Below are 20,024 nucleotides of genomic sequence, written 5' to 3' on the forward strand. Positions count from 1 at the left end.
TGAAACTTCGTAAGGTGTGTTGATGGTACTGGTTGAAAGGCACAACAAGTGTATCTGGAATTATTTAAACAATTTACACTGAGCGATGATGTTCTTGACGAGGCTCACAAGAGCTTGCTCGTCCCGGCACGAGTTCAAGCAATTCATCCAAACCAAAGAACATCCCGAAGAGGGGACGGCGTACTTCAACGAAGATTTGCTACCTACTCCTTCAGGTCAGTTGTCATTTGAAAGCTTTTCGACACAATGAGCAAATAGCTAATTTTTCTCTGAAGAGCATCGAAGTTGGACAGCTTTACACTTCTTCACGTACTACTTGACCCAGACATTTTCTCCAGGCTCTTACAATCTTGGAGCAACTCTCATCTCAATTGGCTTAGTATGTTGAGTCTAGTCTCTACTGTACATTATACTATGAGGAGTCTCTTACAATCAATGCGCAGCAATGGTGGCACGGCATGATTGCAGCCGTGATCGGCTCCGCTATCCTCAGCGTTGTGGTTATCCTCAACTCCCGCGGTGCAACTTGCTATCATGTTGGATTCCCCGTATACGTTCGCGCTGCTGCCGGTGTTAGCGGTGCAAAACTATTTATAGTCGTACGCGCCTCCGTCGCCGTCATCTACTTCGCAACTCAGTCATTCTATGGCGGTATGCTCACTTCAGTGGCCCTCAGGGCCATATTCGGCTCCGGGTGGGACAATATTACTAACCGCCTCCCGACAAGCGCGGGGATCACTTCCAAGAACCTGTTGGCATTCTTCATCTTCTGGATCATGCAGTTTCCGGTGATGTTCATCCATCCGACTATTCTTCGACACCTATTTGTGGTGAAGTCCGTGGCTACAACTGCAGGCCTAGTCGGCGTCCTAGGATGGGCAGTACATGCGAATGGAGGGAGCCTGGGTGGTTTTAACTTTGGAGCAAAGTCTCTAAGCGGCGCGGCACTTGTGTGGCCCATGATCCAAGCTATCAACAGCGTCATGGCGGCCCTCTGCCCGATCCTGGTCAACCAACCTGATGTCGCTCGGTACGCTACACGTCCAGCACAGGCAACCTGGTCACAAGCCATTGGTATCCTGGTCAGTAAGGTGCTCGTCATGTTTCTGAGCTGTGCCACAACTAGTGCGGCTGCTGGTGTTCTTGGCAAGAGCTATTGGAACGTCTGGGATCTCTACAACGCTATCTTGACTGAGTACTGGGGTCCTGGAGCCCGCGCTGGGATGTTCTTCGCTTCGGCGGTAAGATGCACATCGTCCAGAGCGGTTTTCGGTTTGCTAATCGGTGTATCAGGGCATGATTTTGGCGATTATCGCGACCAATGCCGGCTCAAATTCCCTGCCTGTCGGTGCTGATACCAGCGGGCTGTGGCCGAGGTATATCAACATTGTCAGGGGTCAGGTGATATGTGCTCTGCTTGCACCCCTTTGTGTACCGTGGAAGATTATCGCCAGTGCCAGTTCCTTCCTCACTTTCTTGGGGTCATACACCGTTTTCTTGATGCCGACCTGTGGTGTAAGTACAAGTAGTCTTTATCCCTACAAGAAATCCCCGTCGTATTAATGAATCTCCAGATCATGGTTGTAGACTACTGGATCATCCGTCGAGGAAACCTCCATGTTCCAAGCTTGTACACAAAAGTAGAAGGCGCTCCTTACACGTACTACAAAGGTTGGAATTTGCGCGCGGTCGCCGCATGGGTTGCTGGCGTTGCGTTTACTGTACACGGCATTGCTGGAAATCTTGACCCCGACTCCGTTAACCAGGCAAGCAAGAACATGTATAAGCTCGGTTTTCTGCTTTCTCTCGCAATGGGTTCGCTAGTCTACTTCGTAGCTTGTGCTATCTGGCCCATTCCGGTTTATCCACAAGAGCTGGAGTCAGAGATAAGCACGGGCTTTGAGAGCATGGCGCCATCAGAGGGTTTCTTTCCCGGAGAGAGTGTTGATACTATTCGTGGAGTCTTTTATGCCGTTGAGGAGACTGAAGTCAAGCAGACTACGGGGAGAAGCGCCGGCGCTGAGTCTATCAGCGAGAAGTATACGGTTTAGAATAAGATGTGGTCAAATACTACTTACTCGGATAACAAATTTTGTACGTTTCATTTCGTCAGATTTTCGCGGCTTCCAAATAAACTGGTCTAACTTCTTAATGGAATTATCAAGAGTCTTCGATTACTTGTCTTATCACCATAAAATCACCGTTGAAATTTGCCCCAACTGGTGAAAGGTTTCGACAACCTTTTCCCAGAAAAGATATCTTCTGCTAAATGCAAGGGACCAGACAGTACTTCCATTGTATTCCATTTCAAGGAGAACCGTTTTTAGATTTGATTCGATTCAGATGCTCTATTCGTTCCAAGTGCCTGAAAGACTCTGTAGTAACTCAAAATTCGGCATCCAGACAGGACTTGCACCTTCTGTGTCCTGATCGATCCAATTTGCAAGCTCTGCAACCATCGGCCAAGCGCCCTCAAACTCCCCAAGCGCTATTCCACCGTCTTCAGACATCAAGAATTGATTATAAGTGCTATCAATCGGACGCGTCGTGGTCTCGTTCCCACTGAGGTCAGGATTTTGTACTCCACGGCTATCAGCCGCACCCGGTGCTTTGCCGGCTCTCATTTGGGCCGAGGCCATCTCAGCAAGGCCAGCCTCGTTGTCCTGAAGCTTTTCCATGGCTGCATTGACAAGCACCTCGAATGCGTCTCGGTACTTACGTACCCAGGGAGCCCTCTCGCTCATGACGAAGAGCACTAGGGAGCAAGCTCTGATATCGTTTGACACAGCCACCGACCAAAGGGCATTACCCTGGGTCCAGATTCCATACACGAGAGTGACTCCTGCAACAAAGACTGTTTGGACTGCGATGAAGCTGTGGCCGTAGTCTAGCGTCTGATGCAATCTCTTATGTGCTTGGCATATGTCACCTGCGGCCCGCATGCACAGTCCGTAGAACGGGTCTGTTGCTGGTAATATCGGCAAAAACGGCTGTATCAAAAGACGGAGCGCACGATTATAGAGCAGAAGCGCATAGTTCAGATCTGGATGACCTGCAGGAATCCAATCCGTCAGAGAGTCCCGCCAGGATTTGAGTTGTTGATGCAGCCGGTCTAGTTTGGGCCGGAGTGCGTCCAAAGTCTTGTCCGTACGATAGACCGAGTGATGAATCTTGGACTCGATCCTGCGAAGCTTAAAAAGAACAAGTGCCAGAGTGATGTCGTTCCCGACAAGGACCGAAGCAGATGGGCTCCCGTTGATGATGGTATTCGGAAGCTCAACGTCGATCTGGTTATCTGCGATGCTTAAAGGCCGACCCAGCGACACTGCTATGGTTCTTTCAAGAGAATAGACAGACCAAAAAAGCCTGCGTCTTCTTTGAACGATAGGACCATCAAGATTTTGTTCATGTGCCGCACGATGTAAGCCGAGATCGATTGATGTTCTCATTGCTAGGCCAATCATGTACCACAGCCCATGACTAGATGTTGACCGAAGATGGAACATCACGAGTAACGTCATTGCCTCGATGTTTTGGACTGTTCTCGACTCCCTGGCTGCTGAGATGTGCTGTAAAGCTGTGATATAGAGAGCCTTGAGGAATGATGTCAACAATCTCAAACCTAAGGTACTTAATGATGGTGTCAAAGGCATACCTCTGGAGATAACACTGGCCCCCTTTGCGTCAATTGCACTAAAGTTGCCCCCATAGCGTATACAAGATACAACTTGAAGATACCGAAGCGTTCAATCCTTGTAAGAGTTTGTGTTGGTTTAGCAGCCAGAGTCATTCTCTCGCTATGCAACTTCCACAACTCCTCAGGCTCCAGGAAAGGGTACTTGGAGTGCAGCTGAGACGTGTACGCTTTGAGCATTTGAGAACCCTGCTCATCACTTGGAGGTTCCTTGACACTATGAGCCAAAAGATCTTCCACTGTGATGCATCTCGGACTGGGATTGATACAGTTAGCTTGATTGCCTGTAGTGCCATCCTGTATGTCTGGCAACATCTTATTCCAGACAGTCGCTTGAACCATCTCGCCAAGATTCAGGGCTAGGGATAGTCCAGACGAGGGTCCAACATAAGCCGGCGCCTCAAAGTTTCCTAGCGAGACGTGTGCTACAACGTCACTGAGCGCATTTTTGTCTCTACCCGATGGAACTGAGTAGTTGCTTGCGGTTTCCCTTGGAGTTGTGGTTGCTTCTGGGGTAGGGACTTGGGCTAGCTTGTTCTCCAAGAAAGCTACTCGCTCTTCGAGAGCTCGTGTGTATCTGCATCGGAGTTCAGTCTACATACATTCGATCAAAACTTGTCAACTTGATCGGCATCGAAGGACCAACTACTTACGCAATCGATGAAGCATCGTCGGAGACATCTGTCTTATCACACTGTGCTCCTGATTTACGACAATTGGAGCAAATAGGATATTGGTCGTCACACTGGACCTAGAATCAGAGGAAAACGTCCTGCGTGCAATCTTGATTGGCTCTGGGTAAGCACCTTCTGCTTACGACTTTTGCATCTCGTACATGCAGTCCTGCCCCTCTTCCGGGGGTTCACAGCTACAGCCCCGGGCGTGGCCAGGGGCGGTGATGCCGAGTTCTGAGTTTCGGACGTCATGCCCGTCCTTCAATGCCAAGGTTTGTTGTGCTGCCCAAAACTTCGTTCGGATGATAGGGGCGGAGATCCGATTTACATACTTGTCGGATCCTCCTCAAATTTGCCGATGCCGCCTGAGCGCAGTTGATTGTTGGGACTAATCCGTGCAGGGCTAGTCTCTTCGGACAACATCCGATTCTATGGACAGTCACCTCCGATCGGAGGTTCCGACCATATTTGTGTCAACTGGCCGTTTTCGGCATTCGACCGTCTCGACAGGGAGCTTTCTGGCCGAAATCTGAGAATCCTAACAACAAACGATGTTTGGTCGACAACCCATTGCGCGACGATTATTCGCGTTATACCATTTGTTTCGGCTAGTCTACGTCTATTGGTTCTGACCCCGAGCTAGTTCTCGATTCCAATGAGCCTGAGAAGGCTCACACGGTCAAACAGTTTGATATTGACTGCATACATGTGATTTATTTGCCCTTCATCCACTTCCTGTTTGGCTCGTATGGAAATTCCGCTCTCATGTGTTTGGCGATATCTCGTCTCGTTGTAACCCAAACTCCTTCTTTTGCCGCAATGTACTTCATGAACTTTCTCAAAGCCTCCGATCTGCCTGGTTTGCCAATGATACGTGTATGCAATGGAATGTTCATCAGCTTGCCGCCCTCTCTGTACAAGCAATCAAAGGTGTTCTTCAAATACTGCTCATACGTCTCCGCAACAGAGCTGCCAAAGCCGGGCGACATGTGAAATTTTCCATCGTTGCAATCATAATTGTAAGGGATAAGCAGCATGCCTTCTCGCTTCTCCTCTGGCAACTCCTTCTCCCATGGCAAGTCGAGCCAGTAAGGAACATCATCGTTGTAGCATTCAGAAGACCAGAGAAACTCTCCTCCAAGACTCTTCCATACTTCCGGGAATAGCGAGGGGGTATTGGGTGTACCACGGCCAAAGTAAGCGCCGACGGGCATCTCACCTGATACTTCCTTCAGCATCAGGATGTTCTGTTTGATGTATTCCTTGTCCTCCTCGAGTGAATAGTTCCAGATATCCAGCCATCTGAGTCCGTGACAAGCGATTTCGTGCCCGTCTCGGACCAGCGCCTTTGCAAAGGTCGGGTTGCGCTTGAGCGCGTGCGCTACAGCGTAAGTAGTGAAGCTCCAGCCAAACTCTTTGAAGAGACGGATAAGACGCCAAGAGGCTGAGCGACTGCCATACTCAAAGTCTTGCTCAGCATTGAGGTACCTGGCGCCTTCTTTGCAGCCACCGGATGCGCCTTTCTCCCATAAGTAAGGTTCTGAGAAAGGGTCTCCGTCCAATGTGCTTCGTTCTCCGCCTTCCCTAATCATGTTTAGTGACAATATCATCAAGTTGGTGATAACCAAACCTACTCATAGTTGAGGACGAAAGAAACCGCGATACGGGCACCATCTGGCCATTTTGGATCGAAGCCCTCCTCGCCGAAACCTAAGGGTGTTTGTATCAGTAACTGCGAGTACGCTGAAAGTAACAACAGACTCACCCTCAAAGTCCCGGGGTATCTGCAAGCTTTCTTCGACATGAACCATTTTGTTAAGTGTAAAGATTAATCGGGTTGTTGATGATGAATTCCAGTCACGAGAGAGAATGTGAAACAGTCGCTTTTACTAGTTATTTGAACTAGCACATAACATTTTGAAAGAAACATGAATGCATAAAGGCGCACCCATGATATACATCCAGCTCAAGGAAATGCTCTTCGATTAAGGTATATTCACCGAGGCCAATCAGGCGTTATCGCGATATGCTTGATACCAAGCGGGGTATTCCTGATGGTGGGGAGATCCTTCACGAGATAAGGCGATGGCGGGGAATGCCTACCGCAGTAAGCACCTAAGATGCGTTCTACTTCCGGTTCATCACTCCGATCGCTTCATAACTTGCATGTAATTTCGGACGCCCGAAAACGCTAAGATAAGTCATTTCTAATTAGGCCGATAGAGATAGGCGGGTTGGCCAACGATGCTGATGTGGACTTACCTATCTTGGTACGTTTCCCGCGATTCAAGCCAGGCATAATAACCTACACTTGACGCCTTGATAGATGCACAATCAGCGACAGACCATAACTCATGTGCAAAGTTTATTGCCCGGCTGAGTGTGAAATTTTTACAAATCTTGGTTCCCTTGGAACTATATTGACAACACGTCCGTCTTCTCGCTGGAAGTAGAAAAGGCAAACCCAGTGACAGCAGGAGTCCTGGACGACAGCTTGCGAGCGCTTGGCGTTACGATCAAACCGGAAGAAAAGGATGAATATCAGAGGCTTCTAGCCGTGTTCCACGAGTCTGTAGTGGGTCTTATGTCACTCCCTGGTAGGTTTCGTGTCCCGACCTTAGTTGAAGACATACTAATGACAATTTACGTCGCAGATTATGTGCCTCCAGTAGATGAGGAAAGATTTCCAAGGGAGGAAATTCGATTTCCGGTTGTCTCGGAGAATCCTTTGGGTGCTTGGGCTTGGAGGTGCCGAGTAGAGGACAAGACCAAAAGCGGGGGATTGCTGGCAGGTAAAACGATAGCCATCAAAGACAACATCGCAGTCAAGGGCGTCCCAATGCTTCTTGGCACCAACTTTGTTAGAGACTACGTTCCAGTAAGGCAAATCAATATGACTCACCAGTATTCTCATCAATTATACTAACCTAACTAGAACACCGACGCAACGTGTGTGGCAAGGCTGCTAGAATCCGGCGCAATCATTGCTGGAAAGTCCGTGTGCGAGAATATGTGTCATTCCGCTACGAGCAGCTCTTCCTCAACTGGGCATGTACATAACCCCTATGCCAAAGGCTACAGCAGCGGGGGAAGCTCAAGTGGCTCAGGGGCACTCGTAGCCAACGGAGACGTGGATATGGCTCTTGGCGCTGACCAAGGCGGTTCAATACGTGTCCCTGCCGGATGGTGCGGTCTCTATGGGCTGAAGCCGACCTTTGGACTTGTGCCCTACACCGGTTGCGGCTCAAATGAGCCTACCAATGACCATGTCGGCCCCATGACACGAACACTTCTCGACAACGCGTTGATGCTCCAGGTCATTGCTGGCAACGACAACATTGACGACAGGTCGTTCGCAGCACCGAATCCAGACAACGTTCCCAAGTACTATGATAACTTGACGAAGCTGGAAACCCCGAAAGATCTGTCCGGTGTCAAGATCGGGATCTTGATAGAAGGTATGAACCAGCCGTCAGTGGAACCTCGCGTCAAGGCATGTGTCGAGGCTGCGATCCAAGGTTTTAAAAATCTTGGGGCGACCGTAGATGAAATTTCAATTCCCTTTCACTCCAAGGGAGCAGCCGTTTGGACTGCTATCAGCAAGAGTGGAGGTTACCTGGCGAAGAGAAATCTTGCATTCGGCAGGAGAGGCCACATCATGACCGACTTGGCGGACAAGTTTCAGGACCTTACGCAGAAACAGTGGGATAACGCATACGTTTCGTCAAAGAACATCTATCTCAACGGGGTCTACGCGCAAGCAGCGTTCCCAGGGTTGCTTGGAAAGGCGACGAATCTCAGCAGAAAGCTACGAGACGACTATGACAATGCTCTGCGAGAGTTTGATATTTTGGTGACGCCGAACTTACCCTACGTTGCCAATTTCCATACTCCCTATGACGCGTCCCCGCTCGAGAAGATTGGAAAGCAAGTCGGACTCACTGCTAACACCGCCCCTTTCAATCAATCAGGCCATCCGGTCCTCGCTATGCCGATTGGTATGCTTCCGATTGAGGAAGGTCCTCTGAAAGGTTCGGGAACAAAACTGCCGGTGAGCATGCAAGTCATTGGCAAGTGGTGGCATGAAGAAGATGTTTACCGCGTCGCATACGCCTGGAGCTTAGAGTACGATTGGAAGACTAGATGAATGCATTCGGCGATCGATAATGACGCCGTAGACTCTAGAAGGGTGTATGTACTCGCGAGACTTAGCAGGGGGGACTGCACATGCAGTCGTTAGAGGTTTTAAAGCCAATGCAGTCAGGCAAGCTTAAAACCATGGTCTGCAAATTTGCAAAGAAGGTGGCGATTGAATACATTTAAGAGGATTGGCTGATCGAAAACAAAAATTTAGGCCTGTCAGACAATTGCTTGACTCAGACTTGAAGTGTTAGTTCGGGTCTCATTGCTCCGAAAATCGGAGCTACTGTAGTGCTACTCCTCTAGCGGGCGCAACCACGATGTAGCGGTAATACGATGGAATCCCTTACTGCAAATGATCGAGCTGGTGGTCATTCACTTCAGAGACAGGCGGTGTGCAATGCTACTGCAACACTACGTTGTGCGACGTTCCGGCTGTAGACGGACCCGTGTCCGGCCCTCGAACGGCTCTCGGAGGCCTAAAAGCCGGCCGACCTCGGGGGCTGCGATTTCGGCCTTCTTGCCCTGCGCCGGTTCATCGGCGCCGACAGGAGGGGCCAGAAATGCCAGGTGAACCCCCACGCCCCGGCTCCGGCTCATTTCCGTATTTTCCAAGATGGCCCAGACTTTTCCAACCTGGAGAATGATGTTAGATAAGACACTTACGGCCTTGGTGGAGCTCCAGGTCGTCGCCCTTGTCCAATATCAAAGCCTGATTCCAACCCGAAGTGGAGGTGACAGACGTAAAAGGTTGCAGATATTCCCCGCTGCGGAGACGCTCCGCTAGCACATAGGTCCAAAGACCGGGGCCCAATGAAACATTTTTTGCTGATTTTGGGGGCAGTTTTCTCACAAAGACCATGGATGATGTCTTTGAAGGCGTTTCGGCGGTGATAGTCCCAGTGCCCGACTTCGGAATCATGATCCCGAGGTGGGTAAGTATGCAGCCGAGAATTTTCTGACGTTTTTCTGGTGTGGTCTTTGATGCTTTATATACAGCGCTTTGCCCCCCTCAGAAAACGGAACAATTCAGGACTGGTTATTCACGATTTTGGTGGACACATTTCCTTGGCAATCCCTGTCACTCTGTCTTGTCAACTCTTCGCTCTCATCAGCTGCCTAGTTGAACTTCAAGTTGTCAATACAGCTGCCCCACTACTGTTGCTTCTATTCCATGTTCGAATCATCACCGTCATCATGTCCATCATGTCTGAACACACATTGTCAGAGGTCCCCACGAGGAAGGACGAATTACCTCCCGACCTGCTTGCGTTGAGAACCTCCAACGCTGAGAAGGGTGTGAACATTATTGCTCAAACGCCCAGCCGACCATACTCGTACCGTGAAGATGAGACAGTCTACGATCGCTTTACACCCGGTCGTAAGCGAATTATCACAGCCATCGTGTCCTTCGCTGGTTTGGGCATTAACCTAGCTTCACTGCTCGTGCTCTCAGCGTTGCCGGAGGTAGCAGCGGCTTTCAACACAACTGGAACAGTCATCAATTTTACCAATGCTCTTTTCCTATTAATGATGGGCATCGGTGTTCTCTTCTGGGGCCCATTAAGTCAGGTCTACGGTAGAAAATGGGTAAGCAAAACCACCTTTGTACATCCCACCGTCATGTATCATAGTTGCAGTCAGCTCTCAACCAGCCAATTTGGCATATATCTCGCCCTACACTTGAACTAAATGTCCTAGATCTTCGTCATATCGACAGTGTTGTTCTGCACGTTTTCACTGGCTACAGCGGTTTCCCCCAATCTGCCAGCTTTCTTCATCTTCCGATCAATCACTGCATTTGCCGGAACCTCTTTCCTTATCGTTGGGTCTGCCTGTCTCAGTGACATTTATCGTCCGACTGAACGTGGCACGGCATTGGGTTGGTTTCTTGGAGGCACCCTGTGAGTCTAGGCCCCTTCACACTCCGTTTTCTGGTCGACCGAACATTCGTGGCTGATACATGTACTCTTCATAAGTATCGGACCTGCTCTTGGTCCTTTCATCGGAGGTGTCATCGTTACGTACTCAACCTGGAAATCTCTTTTCTGGTTCCAGGGCGCTCTCGGTGGCGCTGCTATGGTCCTGGCAGTCGCCTTCCTCCCGGAAACAAGTCACGGAAAGTGGTCTGAAGAATTGGAGGGAATGACAACCAAAGAGAAGATTAGCCAGATCTGGGAGTGGGCGAATCCGTTTCGAGTCATCAGTCTATTTCGGTACCCCAAGATCCTCATCGTCGTGAGTTCTCCTCGCCCTTTCGTCATCAACAAGCCTTGAGGTGTTCACCAGACCGATTACGGTAAAACAACGGCCGTCCCAGTGGATGTGTAGCTACAGCCTACGGCGGTAAGGCCCTTCACCAATGTGTATCATCAGCTGACTATGCACCCAGGGTGTTGCGGCATCGTCTGTGCTGTGGAATATGCAGGTTCTCTTGACACCAGTTCGCTACGTTATCAACCCGAGATTCCACCTTACCTCCCCTCTGCAGTCAGGATTCTTCTTCTTGGCACCTGGAGCAGGATATCTCGTTGGTACCTTTTTTGGCGGCCGATATGCCGATTACACCGTGAAGAAGTGGATTGCTAAGAGAGGACGGCGTATTCCGGAAGACCGTCTACGAAGTGCCTTTATCGCGCTAGGGGTTGTCATCCCGGCGACCACCATCATCTATGGATGGGCAATCGACAAGGCTAAGGGCGGAATCCCACTCCCCGTCATCTGCATGTTCTTGCAAGGCGTTGCGCAGATGGTCTGCTTCCCGTGTCTTAACAGTTACTGTTTAGATGTCTTCAGAGAGAGGGCAGCTGAAGTCATGGGTAAGCATGCTCAACCTCCTCTCCTCGGCCTAGTGCCAGATAAGCTGACAGTATTTTGCTAGCTGGCAACTACTTCATCAGGTACACTTTTGCTGCCATCGGTACGGCAGTGGTACTTCCAGGTATTCAGGGCATTGGTGTGGGTTGGTTCTCCACAGTGAGTGCTCTCTTCGTTGCGATTTCAAGTGCTGCTGTGTGTGGTATCGTCATCTTTGGTACGAGACAGAAGAACAGGGAGGAAAAGTCGGAACGCGCCTAAGCACATGGAATTGCTGGAGTTTCAATGGGTAACATCAATCAAGCTAAGTCTTCAGTTTCTGTTTCGTCGTTCATCTAGCAAACATTCCCGTAGCTTATACTTTAAATTCCAATATCATTGAGATTCCTTCATCACTGAATGTTTGAGAATCTGAAAATGTAGACTGAGTCATGATAAAGGTAGGTCAATCGACGTGCGAAAATATCTTTAGCGCCTGGGATTTCTGCTCTGAAACATCAAGTGGAAAAGACTCGGAAGAACTTCCACCTAGATACGTCACTTTCGAGAATTGTCCAGAACATCTGGTTCTGTTGATGTGATGGAAACAAGTCGAGTGCAGATTTCGGTCATGACCGGTGTCGTGCCAAGGGCGCAGGCCAGATGGAGACTTTTGAGCAGATGCAACCAATCAGTTTGCATCTTGACCTGTGGCTTGACAATAAGGCGCCCTAACAAAGGCGAGACTTTCCTCTAATAGCCGCACAGAGACAACAGCCGACGCGGCTCAACGCGCCCTGTCAGTGGGAATTTAGCGTTTTTAGCGACGTGTCTTCCAGAAGCATCGATTTTGGGAAAGTCTTCTGGCTAGGGTCAAATGAAGATGATAGCAGGTCTGCGATATCTTGGAACCGTACAAAAGGGCATTAGAACCAGATCGCTGGGCTTGAGAAGTAATCCGAACCATCCGATCAGATCTGCCATCCTTGTGGGCCATCAATTGCACCAAAACAGCACGCCACGTAACGCCACGCATATCCCGATTCACTACAATTTATTCTCAACCTTGACTACATCGACCATGACAAAGTCCTCCAAGGTCCAAGAAGGCGTTCGCGTGACGGCCACGCTCAGGCCAGCAACTCTTGATGACGCCACAGCAATATCAGAGCTCGCCACCCATGTCTTCACGGTCACATTCGGCCATTCAGTCGAGCCGCATGAGCTCCAAGCGTTCCTAGAGGAGTCCTACAGCCTCGAAGCCATCACAAAAGATCTCGACGACTCAAACAAAGACACACTACTCGCGGTTGATCCTACTGGAGACATCCTGGGTTTCGCCATGCTCACCCGGGGCTCCTCAGAGCCATGTATCTCACATCTTGACGGTACTGTTGAGCTGCAGAGAATTTACATGTATCCAAAGGCACAAGGCACGGGCGCTGCAAAGCTTCTGGCAGACAGGTTAGAAGACATGGCTAGGGAACAAGGGTTTAAGCACATGTGGTTGGGCGTCTGGGAAGAGAATCTTCGGGCGCAAAAGGCGTATGGGAAATGGGGATATGAGGAATGTGGCACCCATGACTTTGCCATTGGATCAGTGATCCAAACTGATAACATTATGGTGAAGAAACTCTGAATGGCCCTGTTACGAACACAATAGAAGTTTGGAGTATATATATATTTCAGGTTAGATTTGATTGCGCTGGGGACACTATTTCAGGTGTTACACCCTTAGACGTTCTAGTAGACTCTATACTTCATTTAAGTACTCATAACTTCATCGACTTTCCTCATGCAGCAATGGTGCGTCCTCTCCGAGTATCATCGAGTAGGTCTTTTGTCAATGTTATGCAACTCTAGCGGGAATCTCAGGCGGCAGCTTGCCCCATTGCAACTCTCACGAGGACACTGGTGGCCAAATACGCAATTTGGATCGGTGCAGCTGAGACCTGTATGGCAGTGAGACTGACGAGCGACAGCCCAGAGAACTTGCAACTCTTTCGGGCTCAGCCTGCCTTTGTGCTCGTGCGAACACTTCCCATAAGCTTCCCTATAGGGACATCTACCCAAAAGATGAAGACTGTTGCACAACTTGCGGTTCTTCATCAGAATGAACTCCTGGTGGGTAAAATCGAGTGGTGGATCAATTCGCTGCCCGGCCTTGTTCCGAAGCACCTGCCCTAAAGGAGGCATCCTGGAGTCGACCATGGCTTGTTGACGTACTGGCAGGTCTCCAGCGAGAACCGATGGAGCTCTGGCAGCGGCTGACGCATAGTTGGGCGACGGAGTCAATGGTGGTGTGATGTTATATGAAACCTTACGCTTGATGTTGTTGAACAGTTTCTGACGCCTGAAAACCCTGTTGAAAGAAGCGACGCGGAACTGGTCTTTAATCTCGGCTAGCTCCTGCGCAAATGGAGGACCCTCGAGAAGGACGACCTTCTTGCGAATCTCATCGTTGTCGAGGTACGATCCCAACACGCGAGCGTAACCGCTATCTGCCGAACCACCAAACAAAACATGTCGACAGTGAACATCGGACACACTAGACTCAAAATTTGCTGAGAGATCTTAGTCGTCGCCCTTTGGATGCTTTTGTAAGTTCACTCACCCTTCAACTTTTCATCCGTACACTCCTTGCCATTACCCGCGTCAACAAAGTCGCACATTGCGTTCCACATGTTGAAGCCTCGGACGAAATCATCCAAAACGCTCGGATCAGGAATAATGCCCATTTCGGTGTAAGTCTTGGCCAGACCCTTCAAGTTGGCGTAAACGCGGACGGCAAGTTGCAAGTGATGCGGAAGGCAGGGGTCAATGGCCTTTAGCTCATCAAAAACAGCGAGACGTAAAAGGCTTGCAGCTTTCTTGCCTCCCTCGAGTCCTTGCTCAATAAGATCATCCAGAAACTGATTGTTCGCCAAGTCATCAGAAAACTGAGATATTGGTAGATGGCAAGCAAGAAGTTTGAACAGTTCTGACTTACTGGCATACAGTCGCCGTCAACGAGGACCATTGCAAAACAGTGTTTGTCCTAGCTGGGTCAGTGCCTTTCTGGCTGGTAAAGCGGGTTGTACAACATGCTTTCTCGTTTTGCAACTTTTCGATCTGATATTTGATCCTGTCATCGGTATCGAAAAGAGACCGTACCAGCATCCTTTTTTCCTTTAGCTCCATCTTAACCTCGGAGAGCTTGTCGGAAAGCTCTGCAATGTGAGAGAACAAATCCTGAGTGGGCCGGTCAGTCAGGTACTTGGCAAATCATGCATAAACCAGCCAGAGAGTACGAAAATACCTCAATGAGGGAAGCCTTGTGGTCATCCTGAATTTTGCACATTTGCCATCTTTCTTCCAGCGATAGCGGTCCTTGGCTGTCTGCGTTTGACATGTTGAACACTCGCCGATTTCTGTGAGACGTGATCGGGAGAAACTTGTACATGACCTCAAGTTCAATCAATAGCCCTTGGAGTGCCAACTGCCTCTATTTAAGTAAAGCTGTTCACACGGTGAAGTCACGCAGCCTTAAAGGCTTCAAGGCGTACGGGTTGGTTGCACTGCATTGCCATCAGCGAATCAAAGAGGCCGATTCTGTGGCACATGGTTTGGCGCCAGGCCTCCTCCAACAGCACCGCCGCTTTTCAAGATATTGGGGCTGGCCGCATATTGGTTGGCCTGCTGCGGCGAGTGGTTGGCCAGATTTGACGTGGTGAATCTGCCTTGTGTTGGCGCGGACTTGCACTTTAAGTCTTCAGAGAAGCAAACTGAATGACCAACTGCATAATCAAAGCGGAACCTATCGTTCTTCTCAGGAAAGGCCGTGTTTCAGAAGGGGATCACGACAACGCCTGCACCGCTCGATATCGATGTACAGCTTATGAGTTATATCAACGATAACATCATTTAGAACAAATTACAACAAGCAGTAATTATTTGGTCACATTGATTACAAAGGCTTATTCAATTATTCTCATTATTAAATTTCAAGCAGGACAACTCCACTGGACTCCAATACCATGCTAGGCAAAACCCAACTACTCAAAACGCCAGCTAAAGTTCCCTTTCCGAGTTCCAGATTTTGATTCGCGTAAATTCCACCCATTCATGCCGTATTACGAAAACCACGAAGAGCCACGGTCAGCAACTTTCCTTCTTTTGAACCTTTCGCAAATCCGCTGTCCTGATGAGAGAACTACGACTGGACAGCTTGAGGCGTTCTGCTAAAGCTGAATGAACGCCAAGAAGACCGCTGAGCTGGTTTGTTATGAGTCACCAAGCTAGCCAAGAACGCCGGCGAAATCTCAGAGGCGGATACGGAAATTTCTGCCCTTTTTTTCTTCTTGTCTTGCTTTTTCGATTTTGTTTGCTTTTCAACCTTCGAAATTTCTGTCGGCCTACGGCCACTCAAGCAGGCGTCAACTACAGACCTCTCCGGAAGGACTTCGGCCCCGGCCATTTCCCGCGTAGGCCATGGGAACGTCGCGGCCATCTCCTGAATGGTAACGACATCCATCTTCTCGAGGATCTCCCGAAGCTGCGGTTCGAGGTTGTTAACCTGCTCAAAAGCCCAGTCGGCACGCCTTTGAATGCGGACACCATCACGACGCATCTGACCGACTAGCCACTCCATCGCCACGTGATGCGGGATAAGTCGAGCGTTGCGCATCAGCCAGGCCATCATATCAGGATCGCCGGTCTGCTTGACGATGGGCAAGCTGCGACCGCCGTGCTCCCGCTCTTGGAGCTTTTGCAGAAAGTCGTGATACATCCCCAGCGAAGAGGTCTGAAGACCAACGAATTGGCCGTGGAAGAGAGCACGAGCAACTTCATCGGCCCAAGCAATGCCTGCCTTCATGCCGGAGTTCGCACCTCTCCCAGGCCAGAAGTGCACCGTCATTGCCGCATCCCCAGCCAAGGCAACCAGACCGTGGGGTCGGCGCAGGGCTGTAGAGTCGCACTGCGGAACCTGCTCGACAGCTTTGTTGATCCTGCGTACAACAATGGGGATGCGAACAATATTTTTCAATTCGCACTGCTTGAAACCGTAAAGCTCCAGACCATCAAGTATCGCCTTCCACAACGGGCTGTCAGGTTGCTGAGACGGTGCAAAGACCTGGTTCTCCTCAAAGCCATGAGGCAGGCAGTCGCCGACCTTCAAGCAACTTGGTCGCCCGAATGTGCAAGGATGGCCATCTACGGAGACCATTTGGTGCCATTCAGTCTCGGTCAACTGCATGTTGAGATATCCTGTGCCATCGAAGTCGCTGGCATTGAGGAGGTAGCGAGTTTGGCCCATGGTGAGGAAGATGTTGATGGGCTGTGAGAAAGGAAGACCACGAGGCCGATCAAAAGCAAGCCCTAGGGCATAGCTCTTTCCAACCTCCTCTTCTTGCCCCGGAAAGTAAGCACCGCGAAGCCAAGAACCAGCGCCGTCAGCACCAAGCATTAGGTGAAAGTCGCCGTACTCCGAAAGATTGTCCTGTCTGACCTGTGAGGCATGTAGGAAGATGAGATCGCGGAACTGGCTGTCTTGTGCCCGTCGCAAGAGACCGTCTTCGAGCTTGCGGATCTGGAGATTGCTGGAACCAGGCCAAACACGCTCTGGATTTCCGCCAAAGACAGCTTGTCTCGTTCTATCGCTCATCAAGTCTGTCACGGTGTCTTGGAGCGTGACTACCTGGTCGCGACGACGGGCCCCTGGTGGGTAACTGACGAAAGAGCTACCCGGCTGCTGAATCCATCTGCCTTCGTAAAGATGGACCTCCACTCTGGCCCCAGCCTTCTCGGCCAGAGCAATCGCAGAAGCCAGGCCTGTGGGACCTCCACCAATGATCATGACTTTCAAAGGGGCTGCTGGGTATTGATAGACAACCGGGTCTTGAGGGAGCTGAGGTAGGTTACGAGCTACCGATGGGTCAAAAAAGAAATCGCGAACTGCATTCGTCTTGGTAGAAGTAAGAGCTTGGCTCTTGATGAGCACGAAACGCATCCACTGCAAAAGGGAGGTTGTGTTGAAGGTCGAGTGGCGGTTGCCAAAGACAATTCGCTGGACTGAAGCTGCAAGAGAGACGACATCTCGATGCCTGGGATTTGCTGCGATGGATCGGAGCTCGCTGTTGATAGAAGCGTCATCTCCACGGTAGAAGAACAGAAAAGCTTGCGCGCGCTCAAAGTTGGTTTGGCCCGCTGCTTCCCAAGCCGCTTCCCAAGAGCGCGGAAATTGAATGTTATCAATCTCAGGTGATAGATTAGGAAAAGGAGTACGGCTGTCAAGCTTAGAGCTGGGCATGGCCGGGGGAGAGCCTGAGCGGCTGCGAATAGACGTGAGCATGGGCATTGTGAATGATTAGAATAAGGAAATGAGATAGTAATAATTTATGCGGAGTATAAGGGTTGAAAGAAATGACTTTGGGGACTGCAAGGAGAAAAGGGAAAGGAATATGATAAAACCAGAGAACAGAATAAAAGAAATATTTGAGATGTGGTATATGATGATTAGTATTGCGAATTCATCTTTGGTGTCGAGAAGCAACTAGTCTTAATATATACTGACTGAGACCGAATTCCGATGCTTTGAGAACAGACAGATAGTCACGATCTCCAGACGAGCCCTAAGCTGCATCGCGCCCGACGTAGGGGCAGTGCCACCTTACCAGCACTGCCCACCGGCCTTGCATCATGTCTGTCCCAAAACATCAGCCCTATGAAGGCGCGAAACTTAGGCTTCCCCACGAGGTTCTGCCGGAGAAAAGGTGCGTGCATATTGTAGGTTGTGGCTGGGCGACAGGTGTCTGCATCTACTGCGTGTCGTCTCAGTGTGGAAGCTGAGGAGTGCGGGCACATCATTCTGGTCCAAGAAAAGCGAGCTAGCACTTGAAGGATCTTAGGTAGCATGGATGGAAGGGCCCCCAGCCTTCCCGCCGCACGTGTGCATTTATTCGCACAAACCGTGACATCCACTCAGAATGATTCTCGGTACCGCGATTATGGCTTGGAGTGCGGGGACGAACAGAGCAAGCATTTACGGTTGACTCCAGTCGGCTCGGCCCTAAATAGATGGGCAAAGCAATTTTCCTGATCGGGAAGAACTGCTGCAGGTCAAGGTGGTAGTATCGTTGAGAGCCACTAATATCTGACCACCCTCGGCTATACCACCTCAATGAGTGCTTCATACCAGACTGCAGTCTTGTGCTTACTTCCATTACTGTGCCGCCGGCCAGATAGCCGTCAAGCTTGGAGCAGCCACCTTTGATGTATCTAAGTAAGGGTGATAATAGGATTCGTTGCATAGGGTGATCGATCCGATAGGCCAAGACGCCTGATGAACACATCACATCGCATATAATTAACTTGGCATGGGGTTGCATCGAGAAGCTACGTGTGTCATTCTCACTGCGTACATGTCCTCCCCACGGCCATTCAGTACTTTCCTTTGTTCGAGTTGGGCACGAGATATGAGAGCTGATGCCTCAGCAACCTCGATATCCATGAGCTCTAGTCTCTTTGCTGTACTCAGCCACCACTAACAAGTCCCGGGAACACAGCCCACACGATCTCGGCATTATCCAGCCGCTCGCTCCAATGATTATATCCGCGGTTGCTGGTCCGCCTTCTTCCCTCAAGGTACAAGACATCTTACTGGTTTCTTTGGCGCAGCCGCTGGAACACTCTCTGCGGCTGAGGGTGCGTCTAGGTTTTCAATGAGCTTTCGATTATGATAATATACGTGTAAATAGTTTGGACAAGTTAATAGGCAAAAGTCGAGATGCGAGCTTCTGCCAGCTAAGACCGGTGTGAGAAAGCTGACTTCAATTCGCGGCACATTAAGCCCGACCATCTGACCATGCCTCGGGCGAAGGATTCCGAGGAAGTATCTATGTTGCTTATTTCTGAACAGACCTCAGCTGTTCTATTTCACAGACGTGAATTCTATACTAGGAGATCATTTTAGAAGTATTGGGGAACTAACGATCCAGCTAGCTTCCACATCACTCTAGTGATATTCGGAATAGCATTTGGGGACTGGGCATAGCTCTCGAGTTTTAGACGATCCTCCAGCACTGTTCTCACACATTTTAATCCATCATTAGAGGCCCTAATCCTGCTCCAAACCACAGTCGAGTACATAGTCACATCACTATCAAGCCCAGCTGGGCTGGTACAACATCGAGGCGCTCGCAATTCGGCCATGTCATGCCCAAGTTATTCTCAAACCTCACCTTCATGAATTAGCGAGCATATAGAAGCGAGCATATTCTAGGAGTAGCACAGGTAAGAACAAGCGTTCCACTCTCATCCAGCTCGTCATCAACAAACTACGTGAGGCACAGCAGCTTGAACGGGAACTCGTGATCTGACATGCATCAGCCAGAAGCTCGCTTAGACGCTAGAACACTTCGTTGGTCATATCGCAGCGAGATCAACAGGGGTCAGGACCCTCCCGCGCGCCATATCAGACTCAACGCCCAATCAACAAGTGATGAGCTAGTCGACTTCAGGCATGATGCAGAATGAATCATACCGGAGCCACATCGACTGCTCGCCGAACCACGAACGGGCACCCATGTCGTCTCTCGCCTCTAGCGTCTTGTCTGTGCGCGTTGAAGACTTGGACCTATTAAACACGCAGCATCTTGCCCGTAGGCTTACTTGGCACCTTGGTTCATGTTAGAGCTCACTTTATGTCACAGCGAGACACTGCAACATTCGAAACCTCTCAC

General features: G+C 49.9%; 8 protein-coding genes across 8 annotated transcripts; 4 read left to right on the forward strand and 4 right to left on the reverse strand.

Moving 5' to 3' along the window:
* Window positions 1-85: 85 nt before the first annotated feature.
* CPAR01_11433 (uncharacterized protein) lies at window positions 86-2,051 on the forward strand (the record flags this gene model as incomplete). Its single annotated transcript, XM_060495692.1, has 5 exons — window positions 86-215; window positions 276-379; window positions 444-1,241; window positions 1,294-1,515; window positions 1,575-2,051. The coding sequence occupies 5 exons, from the start codon at window positions 86-88 to the stop codon at window positions 2,049-2,051; spliced, it is 1,731 nt and encodes a 576-aa protein (XP_060346040.1).
* Window positions 2,052-2,348: 297 nt separating this feature from the next.
* On the reverse strand, window positions 2,349-6,179 carry CPAR01_11434 (chitin deacetylase 1; the record flags this gene model as incomplete). Its single annotated transcript, XM_060495693.1, has 9 exons — window positions 2,349-2,887; window positions 3,152-3,325; window positions 3,656-3,669; window positions 3,726-4,271; window positions 4,512-4,650; window positions 4,701-4,756; window positions 5,194-5,952; window positions 6,003-6,078; window positions 6,134-6,179. 9 exons carry the CDS (start codon window positions 6,177-6,179, stop codon window positions 2,349-2,351), a joined length of 2,349 nt encoding a protein of 782 aa, XP_060346041.1.
* Window positions 6,180-7,003: 824 nt separating this feature from the next.
* Window positions 7,004-8,515, forward strand: CPAR01_11435 (amidase; the record flags this gene model as incomplete). The annotated part of the gene is made up of 2 exons (XM_060495694.1): window positions 7,004-7,246; window positions 7,304-8,515. The coding sequence occupies 2 exons, from the start codon at window positions 7,004-7,006 to the stop codon at window positions 8,513-8,515; spliced, it is 1,455 nt and encodes a 484-aa protein (XP_060346042.1).
* Window positions 8,516-8,922: 407 nt separating this feature from the next.
* CPAR01_11436 (uncharacterized protein) lies at window positions 8,923-9,370 on the reverse strand (the record flags this gene model as incomplete). Its single annotated transcript, XM_060495695.1, has 2 exons — window positions 8,923-9,134; window positions 9,175-9,370. The coding sequence occupies 2 exons, from the start codon at window positions 9,368-9,370 to the stop codon at window positions 8,923-8,925; spliced, it is 408 nt and encodes a 135-aa protein (XP_060346043.1).
* Window positions 9,371-9,705: 335 nt separating this feature from the next.
* Window positions 9,706-11,586, forward strand: CPAR01_11437 (major facilitator superfamily transporter; the record flags this gene model as incomplete). The annotated part of the gene is made up of 5 exons (XM_060495696.1): window positions 9,706-10,098; window positions 10,210-10,412; window positions 10,488-10,746; window positions 10,901-11,327; window positions 11,390-11,586. The coding sequence occupies 5 exons, from the start codon at window positions 9,706-9,708 to the stop codon at window positions 11,584-11,586; spliced, it is 1,479 nt and encodes a 492-aa protein (XP_060346044.1).
* Window positions 11,587-12,385: 799 nt separating this feature from the next.
* On the forward strand, window positions 12,386-12,943 carry CPAR01_11438 (acetyltransferase; the record flags this gene model as incomplete). Its single annotated transcript, XM_060495697.1, has 1 exon — window positions 12,386-12,943. One exon carries the CDS (start codon window positions 12,386-12,388, stop codon window positions 12,941-12,943), a length of 558 nt encoding a protein of 185 aa, XP_060346045.1.
* Window positions 12,944-13,128: 185 nt separating this feature from the next.
* CPAR01_11439 (CCCH zinc finger DNA binding protein) lies at window positions 13,129-14,695 on the reverse strand (the record flags this gene model as incomplete). The annotated part of the gene is made up of 5 exons (XM_060495698.1): window positions 13,129-13,868; window positions 13,919-14,243; window positions 14,294-14,341; window positions 14,458-14,535; window positions 14,603-14,695. 5 exons carry the CDS (start codon window positions 14,693-14,695, stop codon window positions 13,129-13,131), a joined length of 1,284 nt encoding a protein of 427 aa, XP_060346046.1.
* Window positions 14,696-15,496: 801 nt separating this feature from the next.
* Window positions 15,497-17,641, reverse strand: CPAR01_11440 (uncharacterized protein; the record flags this gene model as incomplete). Its single annotated transcript, XM_060495699.1, has 1 exon — window positions 15,497-17,641. The coding sequence occupies one exon, from the start codon at window positions 17,639-17,641 to the stop codon at window positions 15,497-15,499; it is 2,145 nt and encodes a 714-aa protein (XP_060346047.1).
* Window positions 17,642-20,024: the final 2,383 nt, after the last annotated feature.

Source organism: Colletotrichum paranaense (assembly GCF_030867605.1).
Source record: "Colletotrichum paranaense strain IMI 384185 chromosome Unknown Scaffold_9.1, whole genome shotgun sequence".
Lineage (NCBI taxonomy): Eukaryota > Fungi > Ascomycota > Sordariomycetes > Glomerellales > Glomerellaceae > Colletotrichum > Colletotrichum paranaense.